Genomic DNA, 22,543 nt, shown 5'->3' on the forward strand with positions numbered 1-22,543 from the left:
AAAGTTTTGGGGGAGTCAAAAGTTTTACATAGGGCCCACCTGCTCCCTGGCTCCTTGGGGCTGCCCGACAAGTCCAGGATGGGACAAGCCCTGCTTCCCTGCTGCCCCCTTCCTGAGCCAGAGCCCTACCCAGGCTGCTCTGTGCTTTGCCTGAGGGCTCAGGACATGACCTCCTCCATGGGTCCAACACCCCAGAAACAGGCAACCCTGACAGCCCACTGACCCCCAACCCCACAGCCACCCCTTAGGGTCAACTTCGAGGAGATCAGAGGCTACAGACCTTATTCCCAGTGATCCACTGAAGCCTCACTTAGTAGGAGTGAGATGCTGGAGGACAAAGAGTGTCACCCCCAAACCCACAACCACCCCATCCTTCACTCTCAGCCCAGGCATCCTCACCCACCCTCCCCATTTCTTCTCTTGCCTCAGTTCTAGGCACCTTGCCTCCACCGATCCCACAAAGCTCAATAAATACCAAGAGATCTGCCCAAAAAAAAAATTGTAGGCAGAATTTCAACTGTGTAGGGCCAGCCCGTGGCTCACTCGAGAGAGTGAGGTGCTGATAACACCAAGGCCACAGGTTCGGATCCTATATAGGGATGGCCAGTCAGTTCACTGGCTGAGCGTGGTGCTGACAACACCAAGTCAAGGGTTAAGATCCCCTTACCAGTCATCTTTTTTAAAAAAAAAAAAGGATTTTCAACTGCGTGGGGCACCTCTATCCCCCAAGTTGTTCAAGAATCATCTGTATTAAGCCCTGTTTAATGATATGCATATTTAAATGTTTAGGGGTGGAATGTCCTGATGTCTGTTTGAAATGCGCCAAAAATATAAGATGGACTGATGGATGAACAGAGGCATAGATAGATATGTGATAAAGAAAGCATGGCCAAATAATAATTATAAATTCAAGGTAGTGTATACACTATATAATTTTTAAAATTTTTCTGTTTGAAATTTTCAAAATAAAACATTAAAGAAAATACTAAGGGCCAGCCCCGTGGCTCACTCAGGAGAGTGCGGCACTAGTAGCGCTGAGGCCGCAGGTTCGGATCCTATATAGGGATGGCCGGTGCGCTCACTGGCTGAGCGTGGTGCGGACGACACCAAGCCAAGGGTTACAATCCCCTTACCAGTCATAAAAAAAAAAAAGAAAATACTAAGCCAGAGAGACAGCCAGGAAACAAAAAATTATGCAAGAATTTATTGGTATGGCCAAAATTGAGTTAGTAAAAAATACCTCTGACTTTTTTGCTCTGGTAGTATTGACCTAGTATTTGCTTGTCTTGCAGCTTTTCTTGGTCCCTAAATGTTGATTGTTCTCCAGCTACTGCCATCTTCTGGTGGTGACATTCTCAATCCTAGTGGGAAGTTTTAGATGGCCAGTCACACAGCTGTACCAGGTCACTGCATTATGTTTGCCACTGTCAGAAATAATGCTCTGTGGATAGAAACTATCAGAGATACTTATTTTTAAACTTCTTTAGGGGGAAGAAATAGAGCAGGTTGTTATCTCAGACACCATAAATCAGTATGAACTTTTTATATATTGATTATAGATCCAGAGAAAACACAGAAAAATGTTTCCAAAACTTGACATCCATACAAATAGAAATATTTTTATTTTATATGGCAAAAGACAGGCAGAGCCTTTTTTTTTTTTTTTTTTTTTTTTAATTTAAGAGGTGAGAAAATCTTTGTCCCTTTCCAGTGACTGATAGGCTGTCACCACCTACAGAGTGTGATCTGACTTGCTCCTGCTGAGATCTTGGCCCTGCCAGATGCAGCAGGCAGCTGGGGCTCTCTCTTCAGTTCATTTGCTGATACATTTAGCTTCTTCAGCAGCACAGAATAAGACGTTTACAGCTCAACTTCTAAATAAACCAGGTGCTTTCAGACTTCAGTTGTTTTCTTTCTACTTGTCCTCTAATTAAAGCTGATTTCCTTCTTGAAGGGATATTTTCTGTTCTCCAAGAGAGGGCTTCTGTTGTTTGGTTTCTGCATCACTCTGGGCAGATCAGTGTAGCACTGGCAGTGCAGATCAGCAGAGGTGTTGAAGGTACCTCTCCCTCTTTGCTGGCTATGACTGGAAGAAGTGAGAGATAATCCGTAGATGTCTTTGTATGTACTTTACAGCTGCTTTTTTGGAGGCTCTCATTTTATTATTTTTTCTAACAGCTCTGGGAAGGAGGAATTATAAATTTTTCCATTTTATAGATGAGGAAATTGAGGCTTGGAAACAGAACTGCTGGAAAGAAATAATACAATACATACATAATACGTGGGAGGCAGGTATTTAGTAGCAGGTGATGGCAGCAGATGGTATGTGTTATGCTGCTTTAGAATCAGTCATTAGATAACTGTAGGTGGGTTAGTACTTGACAATTCCATGGTTTTGACCCTCTGGCCATTGCATCTGATAAGCTTCAATCAGTGACCTAGGCCCTGACTCAGCAGACAGTCAGCTGCCTCTGCCCTCAAGGAGTACCCTGTGCGCTCCCTCTCACATTTTCTCTTTTATATTTTGTCACATGTGAGTGGTATCTCAGTGAACTGAAAGAGTTACTTCACCATTAGAGAGCCATATTTTGATTACCTGCCCTACCTGTGGGGCAACCTTGTAAAGTTCAAGTGGCCCTGGGGACCTGGATGGTGTCCATAGCATCCCCAATTTTGTGACTTCTAGAACTCTCATACCCAGCCAAAGTGAAAGCTCCTACAGTCTCCCCAGACCAGAGTGTGTCTAAATGATGTGGGGTTTTTTGCAGCAAAAATTGGATGCAGAGTTTCAAAAGAGACTGGAAAAGAATAAAATCGCTGCAGAGGAGCAGACTGCAAAGCGTCGGAAAAAGCGGTAAGAGCACCGTGGCATCCTATAACTGTAGTGAGACTGAAATGCAGGAATGTGAAAGTGGATGGTTGAATGAGCCAAGTCCTTGCAGTCAAAAGTTTACCTGTATGACCTGTAGAGGTTGTGGGTGTTAACGACCTATGGTGGAGAGCCCAGCAAAGGATGACTTTTCTTCCAATATGTACCTGAGAAAAAGGGCAAGTCCCTTACAGCAAGTTTGTAACAAGCTACCCCCAGCTTGTTGTAGATTCTCTAGAACTTAGCAATTAGGACTTTGATCACGTAGATTTCTGTGTCCCCTTCCTCCTGTTTTGTTTGGTTTTTTGGCAGCTGGCTGGTATAGGAATCCAAACCCTTGACCTTGGTGTTATAACACCTTGCTCTAACCAACAGAGCTAACCAGCTAGCCCCCTCTTGTATTTTATTTATCTGTCTATTTATTTAGTTAGTTATTCTGGCAGCTGGGCCAGTATGGGGATCTGAACCCTTGAAAAAGTTAACACCCATTTCCTCTTTTTTTTTCTGATGGCTAGCCAGTATGGGAATCTGAACCTGTGACCTTGATGTTATTGGCACCATGCTCTTCTAAGTGAGCTAACTGTTATTTTAAACCTGTATTTTAATATTAGGTTTAACAAAGTGCTGTAACCAAACCTGCCATTTTAGCTTGCTCCTTAAATTAGGGCCTATGACCTCCCCAAGTGACTACCTAGTTATAGAGGCTGTGTGTGCGAGCGTGCGAGTGTGTTTTAAATAAATGTCCCTCAACTTTTAGAGTTGAGCAGAATTCTCAAAACAGTCCCTAAATATGAAAAAGCATCTCCAATATTTCTGAGATTGCTTTAACCACCTCCGGACTCCCCAGGATTTGATCTTGATTCATAGTGAAAACAACCTGATAGTGTTGATAATGTTGGAGTGACAAAATCATGAGAAAGTGTTTCTTTTATTTCGATATTGTAATGTTTGCATTGTTGTAAGGTTTTTAAAGATGTCATAAGTAGGTGTTTACTTGTATTTTCTAAAATATATAATAAGATAGTTAAGGGATCAGTGTATGTGTTTTACATTTGTAGCCAGAAGTTAAAAGAGAAGAAATTGTTAGCAAAGAAGATGAAACTTGAACAGAAGAAACAAAAGGAAGGTGAGTGGTGCCTGCTTTTCTTGGTTGTAGCCTTTCTCTCAGTGTTGATCACAATGGCTGGACTATCAAGAAACACTGAGGGGTTTAGAATTTGGGGCTGGTTGGCTGGCCATTGAAGAAATGACACCATGTTTATATAAGTTAGGACTTGTTTAATTGCAAGTGTCAAAAAGCCAAACTGGCTTAAGCAAAAAAAAAAAAAAAAAGATACTGGCTCACATTAATTCAAGGTCAGACTTCCCTTTAGGTATGGCTGCTAAGGGAGCCTAATGACATTACTGGTTATTGATGTTGTCTCCCCCTCCATCCCCTAGCCTCCAGTTTTCAGGCAGGCTCACATCCCCCTTTCAGTTGCGAGGTGCCTAAAGCTGCTCTGGAGTCTGCATCCTGCCTCATTCTTGTCCGGGAGTAAAGATTGAGAGTATGTCCCAGTGTTCTTAGCAAGTCTTTTTGTGTTTCTTTGGATCTGATCGAATCACTTGCCAAGTCAGTTAAGAATGCTTTGGCTGCAAAAAATAGAAAATTCAATGAACAGTGCTTAGACAAGCAGAGTTCGTTTTTTTTTACCTGACAAGAAATGTGGTGGTAGGTGGCAGCCTGGTGTAATTCAGACCTCAGCAGTGTCAGGCCCAGCGTCCCTGCAGTTCTTTTGGCCTTTACCCTGAGAGTGGGAGATGGCTGCCTCAGCTCCTGGCATCATACCTGTATTCAAAGCACGAAGAACGGGGAGGGAGGTGGTACTTGTCTGGTCTGTCCTTTTTTAACTGGAGAGCAAAAGGCCCCCCAGAAGTGCCCAGCAGACGTCACCTTATATACTAGGTCACTTTGCCATCCCTAGCTGCCATCAGCCTAGATGAATAGAAAACAGATCGTCATTACTAACTTTAACCTATCGTGATCCAAGGCTGGCCAGCTAGCTCAGCTGGTTAGAGTGTGATGTTGTGACACCAAGGTCAAGGATTCGGATCTCCATACTGGCCAGCCCCCACCCCCCCACAAAAAATAACAACGTATTGTGCTTCGTTTCTGGGTTCATTGCTGCCCTAGACAGAATTGAGGTTCTGTTAATAAGAATTGGGGGGTTGGATTTTGGTCAGCATCCCACCATGCTGCCAGTCCTGCCTACCTCTGACCCCCTTACAAGGCTAGGGGTGTCATCCTCATGAGCTCATAGTCTGAGAATAAGGGGGAAAATGTCCCCAGCTGGAAAGGGCCAGTGATGCTAAGAGACCAAAAATGACGACTCTCTACCACACTACTGAATCAATGGCTATTTTCTGATTGACTAAGGCTGGGTTCCTGAGTGGTCAGTTGTGGTTTTTGGTCTTAGGGCAAGGTCTGACTTTCACTGGCATATTGAATATAATTGGCCCCTTCTAGGACCAGCTTCCTTATGAGTTGTAAATGTACTATGTGACACATGGTATATGGTTTTAGGCTGTTCTTCACACTTTGCTAGAAGAAATTATTTGAAACTGCTAAAATGTGACTGCTAGGACCTCAACCCTCAAATAAACCATCTCATCACTTTTCGTGCCCACCCCTTCCCCAGGAGAACATGGACGTACTTGGCCCAAGTGAAAGAATTGGGCATAAAAATGAGTCTCACATTCCGTTGAGGGGCTATTGTAGCTTGGACCTATGATACTAGGATGTTAGGAAATAGAAAGGTCTGCTTGGCTCTGGGTAATTTGACCCACACTCCTCAGAAACTGTTGTTTTTGCTGCCTGTAGTTTTCATTGTTGCTATGTGTGTGTTGAGTGACTTTCCTGGACTCATTCTGTTAAGTCTGTATTCTTTGCTATGTATGGCCACTGAGTCTCTGCTTGGCTAGCTTAGTTAGTGGTCAACTGAAGATTAGAGATTTCCTTAAATGCCTTGAACCAGTAAGTCTTCCAGTCCTTGCCAAGGAGTTCTGTGTGTATATATGTTGGAGCAGCCCTTCAACACCCTAGCAGGCAATTTATAGTTTGCCTTGGCCTTTGTTTCCACCTTACACGTAGACTCAGGACAGCAGAGGTGAGAAATTAGGGCTTTTGCAAGTCTTTCTTGGCCATGTCCACAGCTTTGCATATACATGTGGCCTTCTAGAGTCTCAGCTTTTGCTCTGAAGCTTTTTGGTCAGTTTGTTGTTTGCTTTAACTGTTTGCTGCCTTGGGCAGCCGAAATGTTAAACAGTTGCCACTGATTGTTTTTGACAAACACCCTGGGGAAAAAGTTGTTCATGCTTAGTGAACTCTGAGTCAGGTCAACTGAAGAGAAGCCTTGTGAGAGGAAGTTTCCAGGGAGCTACCAGACAGGTCACATATGGACACTGCTCTGGGGAGGGAACTTGGGAGGAGCTCCCACCCCACTGTGCCTCCTCCAGTGGCTCTGGTTTTCAGATACTGTGGTCATGAGGCTCTCAGTCTTCAGGGCTATCTCAGAGGCGGGGAGAGGAAGAAGGGAATAGGCAAGTTAAAACGCCACAGAGCATACTGTTCTTATCACTGAGGTTCAGGCATTTTTCTTGAACAATCCAAGGAGCATTTCCAGCGTTCTGGAAAAGTTTGTTTTGCCGGTGTTCTTGTTGCTTTTATGGAGGAGCACATTTTTAGAGGTCCTTCCTCTGCCATTTCAGAAGTGGTTCCATCACTTTAAATTTTAACCTACCTATATCATTACATTTGAAGAATGTCTCCTGTGCATCAAATATTTGGGTCATGTTTTTTAATTTATTCTAAAAGTCTCTGTCTTTTTATTGATATATTTGGATTTAGGGCTATCATTTTATTTGTTTTTGTTGTTCTCTCCTTTTTTGTTGTTTCTGTTTCCCCTTTCCTGCCTTATTTGGATTTTTTGAACATTTCTTATCATTGCATTTTCATTTATTTATCACGTTTTCAACTGTATCCCTGGTTGGTCTTGAGGTTACTATGCACATACTACTTTCACAGTCTACTTAGAAGCAGGGTTTCACCACTGGAATGTAGAAGCTTTCTACCACATAAGTTCCTTTACCCTTGATATTATAGTTGTCTTATGTACTACATCTACATATATTGAGACTTTATCAGATAATGCTATTATTTTTGTTTTCAAGCATCAAATGTATTTCAGAGATATCAAGGAGAATAGTCTAGAATATTAACCAAATATTTACTGTTTCTGCTCTTTCTGTTGCTCTTCTCCGTTCCCAATGTTCCAAGCTTCCCTCTAGTATCATTTCCCTGATGTCTGAGGAACTTCCTTTAGTCATTCATTTAGAACAGATCTGCTAGCTATGAATTTTCTTAGCTTTTCTTCCCATGAGGTTATCTTTATTTCACTTTCGTTCCTAAAGGGCATTTTCACTGGATAAAGAATTCTGGGTTGCCAGTTCCTTTCTTTTAGCACTTCAGAAATGTTCTTCTGTTTCCTTCTCGTCTCCAGGGTGCCTGATGAGAAATCTGTAGTGATTTGAATTGTTCTGTCATTGTTTTTTTCTGGCTGCTTTCAAGATTTCTGTGTTTTTAGATTGCAGCAGTTTGATTATGATGTGTCTGTGCATGGATTTCCTTGAATTTATCCTGTTTGGAGTTTACTGAGCTTCTTGAATCTGTAAGCATATGCATTTTGTCAAATTTGGTAATATTTTTTCCAGTCTTTTTGTCTCTGTTCATATTGGATAATTCCTATTGATCTTATTTCAAGCCATCTCTTTCCCATGTCATCTCCATTCTGCTATTGATCCATCCAGTGAGTTTATTTTTATTCATTCATTCATTCATTCTGCACTGGCCACTACTGGGATCTGAACCGCTGATTGAGCTATCCAGCCAGCCCTTATCAGTGAATAATAATAGTTTTTTATTTCAATTATTGTGTTTTCAAAAAAGTTTTAAAATTTCCATTCTATTCTCCTTTGTACCTTCTGTTTCTTTGATGCAGTTTTCTATCTTTCCATTCATTTCAAGAGTGTTCACCCTCACTTCCTGAAAAAATTCTTAAATAGCTGCTTTAAAGTGTTTGATAATTCCAGCATCTGGATCATCTCGGCATTGGCATTTGTGGTTTGTCTTTTCCCATGCAAGTTGAGATTTTCCGGGTTCTTCATATACCGAGTAATTTTCTTTTGTATCCTGGACATTTTAAGTATTGTGTCATGAGGCTTTGGGTCTTGGTGATATTTGTTCCAGTGGGCAATCAACTTTTATGTTCAGAGCACAGGTTCTGTCTGACCAGCCTTCTATGGGTTGTGGTTCCAATGTCAGATCAGTTTTCAAAGCATTTGCTGTGCTCTCCAGGTGTGTCCTGCATGTGCCACCCAGTGGCCAGTCTGGGTGTAGTTCTTTGAGTTCAGTTCTCAAAGTGTTTGACATGACGATTAGGGCCAGATCCATGCCTGTGCTGTCAGGCTGAGCCCAGAAGTTCATAAAGAACTTCATGGTGTCTCTTCCAATCTCCTCCCTCTCCATTATCTCCCCTGTACTTTCTGGTTTCCTGAGGCTCCCCTTTTCAGACCTTCCTCCAGAAAGCTGGGGCTTTAGTTACCCACTCTGCTACATACTTCTTGCAGCTGCCCCTGCATCTGGGGTCCAGCAGTAGGAGGACAGAGAGAAGAAAACCAACAGGCTTTGCCCAAGTCTATGAGACCACAGTGCCTCTGATTGGAAAGAAAGGTTCCTCACCTTCAAAGTTTTAGGTACTTGCAAGCCCCCATTGCCACCCCAGTCGCTGCTGCCACCGTGACCCCAGTGGGATTGCCTGGGAGCTAAGGTATGAGAGAATGGAGAAAAGAAGGGAAACACAAGATATTGCCTCCCTGTGAGCATTAGGAGCCCCCTTTCTCACTCCTCAAACCAGAACTAGAGGGTCTGTCCTGTAGTTCTCTCTGTCTGTGCCCAATCTCCACTTCTCGGTTTTGGGTCACCCTGAGTCCAGGCTGGAGAATGATGGAGGCGGAAAAAACAACAGGAAATTCACTGCTGTTCAGTGACACATTGTATTCTGGTCTTCTTCCCTAATCTGCTTTTCAGAGTCCAGGTATTCGGTCCAGTTTCTGTAGGTGTATTCAGTGGGGAAGATGGGATCAAGTGTGTTTGCTCCATCTTATGTAGAACCCTCTCTGATTGGTTTTTGAATCCAAATACAGGACTTTACATTGAATTCTTTTGCATCTCATCTTCGTATCATTGGTTCTATCAATTCAGGTTTCCAGATTTTGAATTTTGATTCTGGAGTGCAGCATGTTACCATATCTTTCCTGTGTTGTCATGTGCAGGTTTGATTAATATGCCTCCTTTGTCACTGGTGAAAGCATTGAGCCAGGCTGGGCCAAGGACAGAGCCTCCAGCATCCACTAGAGATCTCCCTCTAGACTGCCATTGGCTTGTGCACCAAAACTCTGTGGACAGCTTAGAGTCAACCAGACTCATTACTTCCTTCATCTCACCCACAGCGATGTTGTAGGAGATCTAAGAAGTAATTTGAGGTCGCTGAATAGTTTTTAGCTCTCACTGTGGCCCACTCTGTGACCTCAAGTATCTGGCTTCTCCTGTTTGAGTGGGGTTTTTTTTGTTTTTTTTGTTTCTTTTTTTAGCTTGTAAAATGATAAGCTCTTTTTAGATCTGAAATTCTGCAATTTGATGATTTTGTCAAATGACTTGTCATTAAGATATACTATATTTTGGGAGTTTTCCTCACAAGCAAACCTAAGAAACCTTTCAGAACAAGAAACTGAGGTCTGTTTGCTGTGACTTTGTTCTTAATGAACCTGAATTGGCTATCTGGAATCACAAATTACTCTTTATTCAGTTCTAGAATGGAAGGGGACAACTGACAACATCACATAGCTGAGAGTTCTTCCATACCACCCCCAATTTTTATATTGTCATAATATGCATAACATAAAATTTATCATCTTAACCATTTTTTTAAGTGTACAGTTCAGTGGCATAAAGTACATTCAAAGTGTTGTGCTTCCAATACCACCATCATCTACAGGACTTTTTCATCTTCCCAAACTGAAACTCTGGACTCATCAACAACTCCCCATCATCCCTCCCCGAGACCCTGGCAGCCACCATTCTACTCTGTCTCTATGAATTTGACTACTCTAAATGGTACCTAGAGTAGTACTTGTCTTTTTGTGACTGACTTATTTCACTTAGCGTAATGTCCTCAAGATTCATCCACATTGTATTCAGTCAGAACTTCCTTCCTTTTTAAGGCTGAATAATATTCCATTATATGTATAGACCACATTTTGCTTACTCATTCATTCTTCTGTGGACATGTGGGTTGCTTCCACCTTTTGGCTATTGTGAATAATGCTGCCATGAACATGGTATACAAATATCTCTTCGAGACCCTGCTTTTTTAGTTCTTTTGGGCATATACCCAGAAGTGGGATTGCTGGAACTGAGAAACTGCCATACTGTTTTCCGTGATGACTGAACCATCTTACATTCCTACCAACTGTGCACAAGGCTTCCAATTTCTCCACGTCCTCACCAACACTTGTTATATTCTGTTTTTTCATAGTAGCTATCCTGATGGGTGTGAGGTGGTATTGCACTGTAGTTTTGATTTTCATTTCCCTAATTATTAGTGATACTGAGCATCTTTTCATATCTTATTTGCCATTTGTATATCTTCTCTGGAGAAATGTCTGTTCTTTGCCCTTTTTGAATCAGGTTTTTTTGTTGTTGAGTTTTAGGAGTTCCCTATTTTCTGGATATTAGCCTCTTATCAGAAATATATTTGCAAGTATTTTCTCCCATTCTGTGCATTGTCTTTTTACTCTGTTGATATTGTCTTTTGATGTATAAAATTTATTAATTTTCATAAAGTCCATTTTGTCTGTTTTTTCTTTTGTTGCCTATGCATTTAGTATTATAGCCAAGAAAGAGCTGGGGTTTCTTAAATTCCTCTTTCTAACCCCTTTTAGACATTAGGTGCATGCGATCACGCAGTTTTCATTCATTTATCCAAGGCTATAAAGTGTGTTTGATATGATACAGTAAAACACGAATAAAATAGACTAGAAAATGTCACGGCACATCACCCTCTAAATAAGTATTGTTTTGTGAAATTTTCTCTCAGTTTCTGTGTGGGTTTGGGCTGCAGTCAAACAAATTTGAAAATTGTTGTTATAGCACGTGGGCCCTGCTCTTACGCTGAATCGTGAAGTTGGCACCTGTACATATTTTTAAATGACAAGTACTGTGTGGTTATACATGCTTCATACCAAATGAGCAGAATAGAGAGTGTTATTGGGATAACTATGATAAAAATGGTTTGTATTCCTTTGACCTTGCCTTCTCAATATCCTTTCCTGTTTCATTTTGTGAAAGAGTAAATAAGATTTTCTGGTTGCCCAGTTGAAATGACTAGAAATTAATGTGGTAGTGCTCAGTTGTGCCACAAAGTGGCTTCAGTTTGCTGCTGGGTTCTTGATGGACTTAGAAGTAAATCACTCAAGCTTTTTTGGCTCTTCCGAAAAGCAGTAAGGGCAGTTGGCTAGGAGTTCTGTTCCGTTCTGTTGTTGGAGAGGAAATATCCACACTTGTTTTTATGCTGGTCCAGTAACTCAGTGAAGATGCCCGGCAGTGTGGAACGCGTGTCTGAATGACACCACTGGATGGCATTAAGTCCATTTGGATTGTTATGAAACCTTGAACTCCCAAAATGATGTATTCTAACACTGGTGTTAGTTATCCTAACATAGTCCTGCCTACCAAGGAAATCCAGGTGACATCAGATGATTTGTTACTAGGCATATCTAGAGCAGTTTCTCAACCCCAGCATTATCAACGTTTTGGGCTGGATAATTCTTTGTCATGAGGGGCTATACCTGTTTATTACAGGACGTTTAACAGAGTCCCAGCTTCTACTTAGATGTCAGTAGCACCTACCTTCTTCCCAGTCATTGGCAATAAAAGATGTTTCCAGACAGTGCCAAATATTCCCTAGTGGGGGAGGGGGACAGAATTGCTCCCAACTGACAAGTACAGGTTGAGCATCCCTAATCTGAAAATCTGAAATTCAAAATGCTCCAAAATCAAAAACTTTTGAGTGCTGACATGATGCTCAAAGGAGCATTTTGGATTTCGGATTTTTGGATTAGGGATGCTTAACCAGGTTAATCTGCAAATATTCCAAAATCTGAGAAAATCTGAAATTCAGAACATATCTGGTCCCAAGCATTTTAGGTAAGGGATACTCAACCTGTACTGATCTAGAGACAGGTATCTGGTGTCTGGAAGACTCTCAGTATGTTTTGGATTGAACTGTTTATTTCAAAGCCAAAATTCTTAAGCATACTATGTTGGAAAACTATCTATATCCTTTGTGTCTTTTGGGATAAAGGTACTAATATGGTCATTTTAGAAATTTTTAGAGTGGGGGGAGGGGAAGAGGGAGGGAGGAAAAGGAGGAATTAGTAAAGGGACATGAAAATCAACTACATTGTATATGATAAATTAAAATTTTTAAGAAAAGGGGAAAAAAGGAATGGTGTATATAAAAAATTTTTTTTAGAATAGGCAGAAAAGAGCAAAATAAAAAAAGGTAACTAATTCTTACTAAAAATAATAACATTTTATTTATTAATTTTTTTAAAGATGACCGGTAAGGGGATCTTAACCCTTGACTTGGTGTTGTCAGCACCACGCTCAGCCAGTGAGCAAACCGGCCATCCCTATATGGGATCCGAACCTGTGGCCTTGGTGTTATCAGCACCGCACTCTCCCGAGTGAGCCACAGGCCGGCCCAAAATAATAACATTTTAATATCATTTCTTTGATTTTAGTTTTTTCATATGTAAACCTTATTTATATAAATGCCATATTTATAGTTGTCCTCATTTTATCACTGTATTAGTCCATTTCTGTTGCTTAAAACAAAATACATGGAACTGGATGATTTATAAAGAAAACGAAATTTATTGCTTACTGTTTCTGAGGCTAGGAAGTCCAAAATCCAGGAAGACTGCTGGTGAATGTCTTGGTGGTGGTGACATTGATGGCAGGATATCACATCACGAAAATGGCAGAGCAGAGAGAGCAAGAGAGAGACAGACTCTCCTTTCTCTTCTTTTAAATCCCTCAAAACCATGTCCCTGATCACCATTTTTAATCCATTCACTACGGCATGGTTCTACAATCCAATCACCTCTTCAAGGCTCCACCTTTCAATGACCATAATAGGATTTCCCAACCTCTTAACAGTCACAGTGGGGGCTAAGTTTGTAATACATAAAACTTGGACACAATTCAAGTTTCAGTGAGTTTTGGAGGACATGATTCAGTGCACTACAATCACATAACACTATCACAAGTATTTTCCCATTTCCTTACAATTCCATAATACAAGGATTTTCTTCTAGTCTGTTCATTCATCTGGTTAAGAAAACAAAAAAGCTAGTATCTACTTCAGTTGCATTCAGTGTGGACCAGGAATGCCAGGGGCTGCTGACTTGGTTTCGAGCAAGATCACCTCCCGGGTTTGTGTTGGTACCTGGGATCAAATTCCAGCCTGTCACCTACTCCTCTGCAGCTCTGAGGGTGCTATCACTACTCAGTACCTACGGTGGCATTTTACCCAGTGTGCCTAAAATCTGTGAATACATTCTCAGGTTCCTGGATTTTAAAATATTGTGTAAACAATAGTGTAAGAGTAGTGGAAGGAAATCATGGAGAAAGCTCAAATATCATACAACTAGATCACCTTCCTCTCTATTCATTTTCTTTTAGTCTCCATATGCACATCATTTGTATGTAGTTGTAATCATATTGTGGGAAGTTCTCCATTTTGCTTATTTTATTTAACATCATAAACATTTCCATTCCTTCATAATTTTTTCAGTGACTGATAATATGAGAGCAATTGACATGCCATAATATACCTAGCCCTTCTCCTTTTATTAGACTCTAAATTGATTCCAGTTTTTGTCTTCCGTAGAAGACACTTCCGTGAATATCATGTATTTGTCTCCCTTCTCCCTTTCTGGGGAGTGTAGATTAAGATAAATTTCCAACAGTGGGAATTACTAGATCACAGAGTATAAAATGAACTCATGCTCTTGAAATGTATTGCTAGTTACTTTCCAAGGGAATAGGACCAATTTTTACTACCATCAACAGCATGCAACAGTGAATGCTTTTACCATATCTTTGCCAGCACTGGTTTTTAAAAAATACTCTTCCGCATGTCAGAGGAAGTCAAGATCTTATTGGGGATTTAGTAAAAAACCTTACAAAAATATCAATGTAGACCTGCTAGACCATGGTAGCAGCCTTCACTCTTTTCCCACCCCCTACCCCCATGCCACCCACCTGCACACAGCTTCCAAGCTCTTTTATTAAACTGATTGGATTGCCGTTCATTCTTCTGCTTGTATAATAACAATAGCTTAACATTGATTGAACATTTATGATGTACCCCTAGTTTTCAGTGCTTTGCAGTATTAACTAACAGAATCCTCACAGCAGCCCCATGAGTTATCAGTGGTGTTATCCCCATTTTATAAACAACAGACCTTAGGCACTGAGGGGTGAGGCACCTGTAGAGCTTCAGAGGGAGCGGATGGCAGGGCCTGCCCTTAACCCGGAGGTGATCCTGCCTGAATCTGGTCAGCAGCCCTGGCATTCCTGGCCCTCATGGTTTGGCTCTTCCTGCCCCTCCACCACTTTGTTTTGGCCTCTCCCTTCCATTTGCCCTCTGCTGTGGCCATGCTTACACCTGTCTTTCAGCCTAGCTGCACAGGCTGCTGTGCATTTTTCTTTTTCATGCTGCCTGGCTTCTCATCTGCTTGGAGAACTTCTATTCCTCCTTCACCTTCCTCTTGCAATGTTTCCTCTCTTTGAAAAGCCACTACTGATCTCCTCCCACTCCCAACCTGCAGAGCTAGCCTTTCTCTCCACCATGTCCCATAGGGTTTTGTCCCACAGGGTTGTAGAACCTGCTAAATCACATAATGTGCTTATCTATTCAGCGGTAGGTCAGTTCCATCTTTTTCCAAAATAAACTTCTCATTTTAGAATGGTTTTAGATTTACAGAAAAGTTCCACAGGTCTGGCTGCCTTCCCCCTTTCAGAAACAAACCACTCAAAAGTCAAATGTTGGTAAAAAGGAAGTCAGCACTTATTCAGGAATACCGGTGACCTGAGGAGAGATATGAAGTTAACTTGTCTCTCCGGTAAACCTGAAGGAGAAAGGACAGATTAAAGCCATCTCCAAGACTCAAATTTACTGAAGGGCTTTTAAAGAGGGGGCTGAAGGAATGGAATGTGGGAAATGAAAAGCAGGAGGGAGGGGGGTGTGAGCTTTGGGGACTCTGTGCAAGGAGCCAGGTGGAAGGTCTTGCCTAGTGTCTGGTTTCTCCTCCTGTCTTTGCTGTTATCTCAGGTCCTGCCAGAGGGGTGGGATCAGCAGAGCTTTATTGACACCTTCCTTAGTTTCCCACGGTCTGGATAGTACAGAAAGTTCTTATATACCCAGTTTCCTCTACTGTTTAACATCTTAAGTTAATATGTCACAATTAATGAACCAATATTAATACATTTCTTAGCTAAAGTCCATACCTTATTTGAGTTTCCTTAGTTTTCACCTAATGCCCTTTACTATGCCAGAATCCAGTCCAGGACACTACATTACATTTAATCATCATGTATCCTTAGGCTCCTGTTGCCCGTGGCTGTGAGCAGCCTGTCCAGTTGCCCCATGTGCCATAGAAATATCGCCCTTTCCCATGCATGCCACCACATGCAAGAGTGGAGCAAGCCCTGCCCTGCAAGTCCAGGGAGCTCAGGGCTGGGTTTTCCATCCATCTCTAGTCTTTTACTCAGTCTGTCCATAGAATGCATTTTGTGTGCTTGCCTCGCTCCTGGCTCCACCTCATTTTCCTTTGCCTCAGCTTCCTTATGCTGTGTCTGCAGGCAAGGTAGGCAGAAGCCTAAAGAGTCAGATCATCTGGGTCTGAATCCTGGCTCACTGTCTTACTGAATAGGAGATCTTGAGCAGCAAATTACTTAAATTCTCTGAGCCTTGTTTTCTTCATCTGAAAAATGGATATGCAGCATTGGTACTTACCTCACAGACTGTTGTTAGAATTAAACAAAGCAGGGCTGGCCCATGGCTCACTCGGGAGAGTGCAGCGCTGGTATCGCCGAGGCTCAGGGTTCAGATCCTATATAGGGCTGGCCGGTGTGCTCAATGGCTGAGCGTGGTGCAGACCACACTGCACCGAGGGTTGCGATCCCCTTACCCATCAAAAAAAAAAAGTTAAACAAAGCAATATATGTGAGGACTTAGCACAGTTCCTGGGATATAGTAAGTGCCAAGAACTTTAGCTATTAAAATATCCTCATCATTTGAACTTTTGAAACTGCTTGTTCTGTTTGGCATGAGGTTGAGGAGAAGAAGGGATACCCCAAATTAATTAAATTAAATCTTACCAGTGATTTCATCCTGTTGCTGTGAACGCTCTTTCTGGTGTCCCACCCTAGGGTGTGGAAGTGAATGTGAGGCTGTGCTGTGCTGTAGGCACCCAAGGCCACCCACCTGGGAGCTCCTTGTCTGACCCTGTGTGTCAGCAGTAGCAAAGCTCCAGTGTGTTGTGGGTGTGGGTGTGGGGTTGCTTGGGTGAGTCCCGCACATTCATGATGGGGAGCCATTAGTTGGCCCAGGAGAGCTCACTGGGTCATGAGTTGGTGAGGCCCCTGTGCCTGCAGGCAGCTACCTTGAGGGCCTAAGCTGGAGGGCCACCACTGCTTCGTGGTCTCTGACTTTGGCTCTTTCCATCTCCCACCCAGTCCCCTGCCCCTGTGAAGAGGAGGAGGAGGAAGAGTTGGGAACAGGTTGTCTTTGTGCTCTGCTTTCGGCCAGCTCAACTGCACTGTGGCACGGGCAGTAGTTACAAGGAAAGGGCTGGAAACTCAAGAGCTGCACATGGGGTGTCAGGAGGGAGGGTTTCTGGGCCTGTGTTTGGGAGAAGCCAGGAAGCTGGCATATTTGTCATGGGCAAAGCCCTCTTCTACAGTGTTTGAACATCCTTTTATGGACTGCAGTGAAAACTTGAGACTTCAGCAGGGACGTTGTCAGCCTTAGCAATAAATGTTAGAGCTGGGTGGGGAAGTTGTCCTGCCAAGGTGGTGGGAGCCATATGAAAGGCAGTATGGCCTGATTTATGGGGTGTCAGGCTCCAGTGTGTGCTACTGGATCTTTTGGGAAGGATGAGGTATACCCATGAAGGCAGTGGTAGATTAATTCTGTGGCCTATCTGTACTTCCCAAGGAACACGTTGGGGACTGGTAGGCTTGAGGACTGCCTCAGGCTCCTTGCTGTGCTGGCCAAAAACAAGTAGTTCCTAATTTTCTCTCTGCTCTTCTTTTTTAAAGTACCCTTGACTCTCTGAGCGAATTTGTGTGTCTATAATCCACATATCGTGTGGTTACAGGATCCAGTGAGTCTCAAGAGCAACAGTCCAGCAGCTCTGAGGAGGCGTCTGGAACAGAGGAGGAGGAAGAGGAGCCCAGCTTTATCATGGGACGATGACAGCGTTTGCGACAGCAGCCGCCTAGAGCCTGGTCACTCTGTGACCAGGGCCTCAGAAAACCCTCATTGTGCCCAGAAGGGAAAGGAAGCTCTGTTTCAGCCGGCTCCCTCCCAGGACTGCCTGGGTAGACAGCAAATGGGAGCCCCTCTTGAGCTGCTCGCAGTCCTGCCTGTCAGTGGGACTTGGAGCCTGAGGGACAGAGAGACTGTCTCTTGGACACTCGAGGGCACTGCATAGCAGAGTTCATCCATGTTCCTGCTAAAAGGGAAAGGGTGCTTGGCTTTCTGCTGCTGGTGCCTGTTCTCACATATTCGAACAGTGATGAATTTTGGGCTGGTTTCTGTAAAGGGAAAATTTATTTAGTAAAGAACAGAAAGCCTTAAGGTTTTGTTCAGACATGTGAAACATTAATTACAGAAGCTGTAGGGAGGGCTGTGAAATGACACAATAGAGATGGGGCCTCAAGATTCAACAGGTCCTATTACTTGGACCTGTTCCCGGACTCACTGAAGGAAGTGGCTTTGGTCCTGGGGCTGACCTGTGGTGCTTGCCCCTGACCTCCACTGCCTTCGACAGAGTGCAGATACCCCGCAGTGCCCAGTGTGCAAATGTGTATCAGGAAACCCCGGGCATGTGTGAAGGAAGGTGTCAGGGACTTAACCAGGCAGGCTGGGCCACAAGAAAGGAGCTTGATGTGTGGAAAGAACTGTTAGGGAAACAACTGGTGACTAGAAGAATGAACAGGTCAAGAATCCAGGTTGGGCTGAACCAGGGTGGAGGAACTGGGGAATCCTAGCCAAACCGGGGGGTGTGTATTGGCCAAAGGCTGCACTTTTATCCTGAGACCAAAGGGGATCTAAGCCAAAAAGGGACCAAAAGAGATTGGACAGGCAGGTGGAACTCTCAGGGACCGAAGCCCTCAGGGCTTTCCTCCTGGGTCACATAGGAGCTGGGGTCAGAGAGGAGGCGACCAGAACTCCCACTGTGTCCTTGGGTGAATGCATTCCTAAACCAACTTCCATGTACTGCCCCGAACTGGACCCTGTGCCAGGCAGCGTGGGAGTTAGCCAAGGTCAGCCTTTGACCTTGGGTACTTTTGGGCGAGCAGGGTCAACAGAGAAGGTTTCTAATTAGAGCCCTTACTCAATTTTTGGATTATTTCTCTCCAATGCCAAGTTCCTAAGGTATATTTCGTGCCTCTTACTTTGGTTGAATTAAGGAAATTAAGGGTTTTGAGTGAAGGGAAACAAAGAAACATTTTTCTTTTACTTATGATTTCCTGGCCCCACTCTGAGCCATGTGACATCTGTGATACCTTCAGTGGTTCAAGTCACAGGAATTTTTCTTCCCCAGGAAGCTGAAATGGAGAACCAACCCTAATAAATTAGCACACACCCTGGCCATACATTTTGAAACCTGTGTTTCTCTTATGTCAGGGACTGGCTGCTTAGTTTTGTGTTTTGTTTTTAGTTCTCCTATTTTTGAACTGTTAGTTTCCTTATCTCCCCCTCTCCCATCTCCCCAAATGTGTCACAACTCCTGTTTTGAATCTGCAGCCTGGACTTCATGGGCATTCTCTCATACTGGAGTCTGTTCAGGGTGCCAGAGCTTGGGTTTGAGTCCTGACCTTGCCTTTGATAAGACAGAGAGCTGTGGCAAGTATTTCCTGCCTTTGCTCGTTTGCTTGGCAGAGCTTAGTGAGAGAGACACTCAGCAGATGTGTGTTGGGTGGGTGGACAAAGGACTAAACACATAGTGGGCTGCCAGGCTGGATGCTGATGTTTTACTCTTTTCTAGATTTCAGAAGATGATGTTTAGGCAGAACATGTCCTGTAGCAATTTCTGACCATTTTTAAGGGATCATCAACATCTGAGTTGAATGATTATCAGTCTTTCTCAGTCTTTGGGGGAAAAGAGGAACAAACATGTTGCCATTGAGAAAGGAATGGGTGATACTGAGAACCCCTCCTCCAAAAAAGCCACAATTAGGGGAGAATCATGAAGTAATGCCCTTGGTGGCTCATGGGTGGGGAGAAGTCTGGAGCTGAACACAGAGGTGTATATGACATATCTAGGTTGTCTCAAAAGACCTCAAGTATGATAATTCTGATATACCAGGTAGCATAGGCTTTCATACATTCACTCACACACTCAACGTGTATTGAGCACTTGGGACAGCCTTTGTCAGGCTGAGTTATTTGTATTAGAATACTCTGCCTTTCAGTTAGATTTCCAAATTTTTTAAGATTTACCAAACAAGATTTATAACAGAGAGATCTGGAAACTTGTCCGGAAGACCTAGCAAGTAAGGAGTAGAGCTGAGAGATCTGAACCCAGCCAGCGTGTCTCCAGAATCCGTCATACCCGTGTGCTGCTCTGGGGAGAAGCTGTGTGTAGCACAAGCTTGGCAGGGAGGGGTACCCAGGTGCTGCTCTTTTGGTGCCAGGGCTGTGGACTGCAGGCCCCTCCTTTAATGAGCTCTCTGGTGCATTGGTATGTGTATGTATAACTTATTTGTAACCCCAGATCAATACAGTGCCTTCAGACTTTGGCAGACATGCATAGAGTGTTGAAAAACGAGTTGCCCGACAACACATATGTTCCCAGCTGAGGTCAAACAAGGCAATGTTCCACTTGCTTGTTTCAGCTCCTACTACAAAGTTTCCTTTTCATGGTCATATTTAATGGCAGGTTTTCTGCCTTTTTTGCTTTTTAGTGATTTTGCTGTTCAGAATGGCCCTCAAAGCATAGTGCTGAAGTGCTGTCTAGTGTTTCTTTTATTTTTTTGATGGCTAGCTAGTACAGGAGTCGAACCCTGGACCTTGGCAATGTTCTCAGCACCAACTGAGAATTAGACCCAGCCAGACCTGACTAGTGTTTCTAAGCGCAAGAAAGCTATGATGTGCCTTGTGGAGAAAATATATTACATAAGCTTCATTCAGGCATGAGTTATAGTGCTGATGGCCATGAGTCTAATGTTGATGAATCAACAATATATATTAAATAGCTGGCCATTTAGCTCAGTCGGTTAGACCATGGTGCTGATAACACCAAGGTCTGGGGTTCAGCCCCTGTACCGGCCAGCAAAAAAAAAAAAAAAAAAAGTGTGTGTGTGTGTGTGTGTATATATGTATGTAAATGTATATAAAGAAGGCATCTTTAAACAGAAACACGAGATTATGTATTGATCAATTGTTGAAAATGTCCTGAACAGAGGCTCACAGGAACTAACCCTGTGTTTCCCCTAGAAGCAGTGGTTCAGTACTCGCTAATGCAGTGTTCATGGTGACATAGAACATAACTGCTGTGAATAACAACTCTGTTCATGTATGTGTTCCTAGGCAGTGAACGTGCATGAGCAAGCCTGGAATTACAGCAATGTTTCCTATAGCAAAAAATTGTACTTTATTGCTCTTTGCCATGGTGCTAACAGCACTTTTTTCTCACCTGGAGAATCAGGCAGCTATACTTTCAGTCCCGCATTGAATGTAGGAGCATAGATGTCATATAGGATCCCAGCACTGGCTACTTATCCTTAGACTCTTGCACTTCCTTTTTTCTTTTTTTCTTTTTTTTTTTTTTTTTTTTGACAGGTAAGAGGATCGCAACCCTTGGCTCGGTGTCATCTGCACCACACTCAGCCAGTGAGCGCACCGGCCATCCCTATATAGGATCCGAACCTGCGGCCTCAGCGCTATCAGCACCACACACTCCCAAGTGAGCCACGGGGCCAGCCCGACTCTTGCACTTTCTAAAAGGAGTTCACATGTCCTCTCCCCTCAGGCCTTTCCCTCTCCTCCAAGGATAACTGCGTGGAGCTTGGAGAAAGCAGAAGCCCTCAGGTCCACCCCTCCTGGCCCACAGCCCCCGACTGTGCACCCTGCCCTCTCTCCTGGTGCAGTGCTGACCAGTCACCAGCCCAGTCTCCTGGATCTCTGGCTTGCTCCCATCAACAAACATGCTCTGGTGTCTCCTATGCCCCCTCCCCCCTTTGTCTCCCCCCCTTCTCAGCCCAATTCCCAGAGTTCCCCTTTGCTTCCACTTCCTCACCACTCTTCCTCCATCCCACTGAGATCCTACTGGTCTTGCCAAATCCAGCCCCAGGGTGTCCTCTGTACAGTTTTTCAGACTTAGCAATCCTGACAGGAGCCTCTCCTGGCTGGCTTTCTGCCTTTCCCTTGCTTGCTTGTCCTCTGCTCAAACTTCAGTGCTGGGGAGACTCAGAGCGTCGTCTTCTGTCCTCTAACATGCAGGCCCCAGGAGACCTTACTAAGCCCATGGCTTTAACCATCATCTTCACCAGTGCCTTCTGAGTTTGTGGCTACAGCTTCCCTTTGGAGCCCCAGACTCATGTCCAGCTGCCTGCTCAATATCTCCCCATGGAGGTCTAATGGGTACCTTGAGCTTTGTATAAGAACAACTTGAACTAGGGCCCTCCAGCATCCTCTTCCTCTATTTCCCACCTTGGTAAACTGTGCTGCCATTGGCACAGTTGCTTGAGCTCAAGCAGTCTCCTGCTTTGTAGCCCTAGGAATTGGACTGAATCATATTTCTGTTTCCAAAGTCAGTAGAACATCCCTCCTGGTTCCTGTTTTTCCTGTCCCTCCCCTCAGCTCCCCATCAGCAGCTCCTGGGCCTGCATGCTCCTCCCAGTCCACACCAACAGCATCTCTAGCTTGGGTGGATGCCACGGCCTCCTACTCATGCCCACCCCCCGCATCCATTCTCCACGCAGCAGCCAGAGTGACCCCTTAAAAACAGAAATCACATCTTGTCACCCCTCTGTGTTAAGTCCCCAGTGGCTTCCCTCACACTTTGGAATGAAACAGGAGCTGCCAGGCCCTAGTGTCTGGCCCTAGCCTCTTTCTCCTCCCCCATCCCATGCCACCCTCCCTCTTGCTCCCCATGGCCTCAGCTCGACTGTCCCCTCCTCAGAGAGGCCTTTTCATCCACCCACTACCACTGTTCTGTTTTACTCTCTTCCACAGCACCTACCATTCACATACTTGGCTGCACTCTGCCACTCCA

General features: G+C 43.8%; 1 protein-coding gene across 1 annotated transcript in view; it reads left to right on the plus strand.

The window, feature by feature from the left end:
• Positions 1-20,791, plus strand: part of PRKRIP1 (PRKR interacting protein 1) — a 25,063-nt gene extending 4,272 nt beyond the window's left edge. Inside the window, exons 4-6 of the mRNA XM_063089835.1 lie at positions 2,769-2,854; positions 3,928-3,995; positions 17,417-20,791. Coding sequence (XP_062945905.1) covers positions 2,769-2,854; positions 3,928-3,995; positions 17,417-17,514 — 252 coding nt within the window. The 3' untranslated portion in view covers positions 17,515-20,791. The remainder of the gene's footprint in view (positions 1-2,768; positions 2,855-3,927; positions 3,996-17,416) is intronic.
• The last annotated feature ends 1,752 nt before the right edge of the window (positions 20,792-22,543 follow it).

Source organism: Cynocephalus volans, chromosome 3, assembly GCF_027409185.1.
Source record: "Cynocephalus volans isolate mCynVol1 chromosome 3, mCynVol1.pri, whole genome shotgun sequence".
Lineage (NCBI taxonomy): Eukaryota > Metazoa > Chordata > Mammalia > Dermoptera > Cynocephalidae > Cynocephalus > Cynocephalus volans.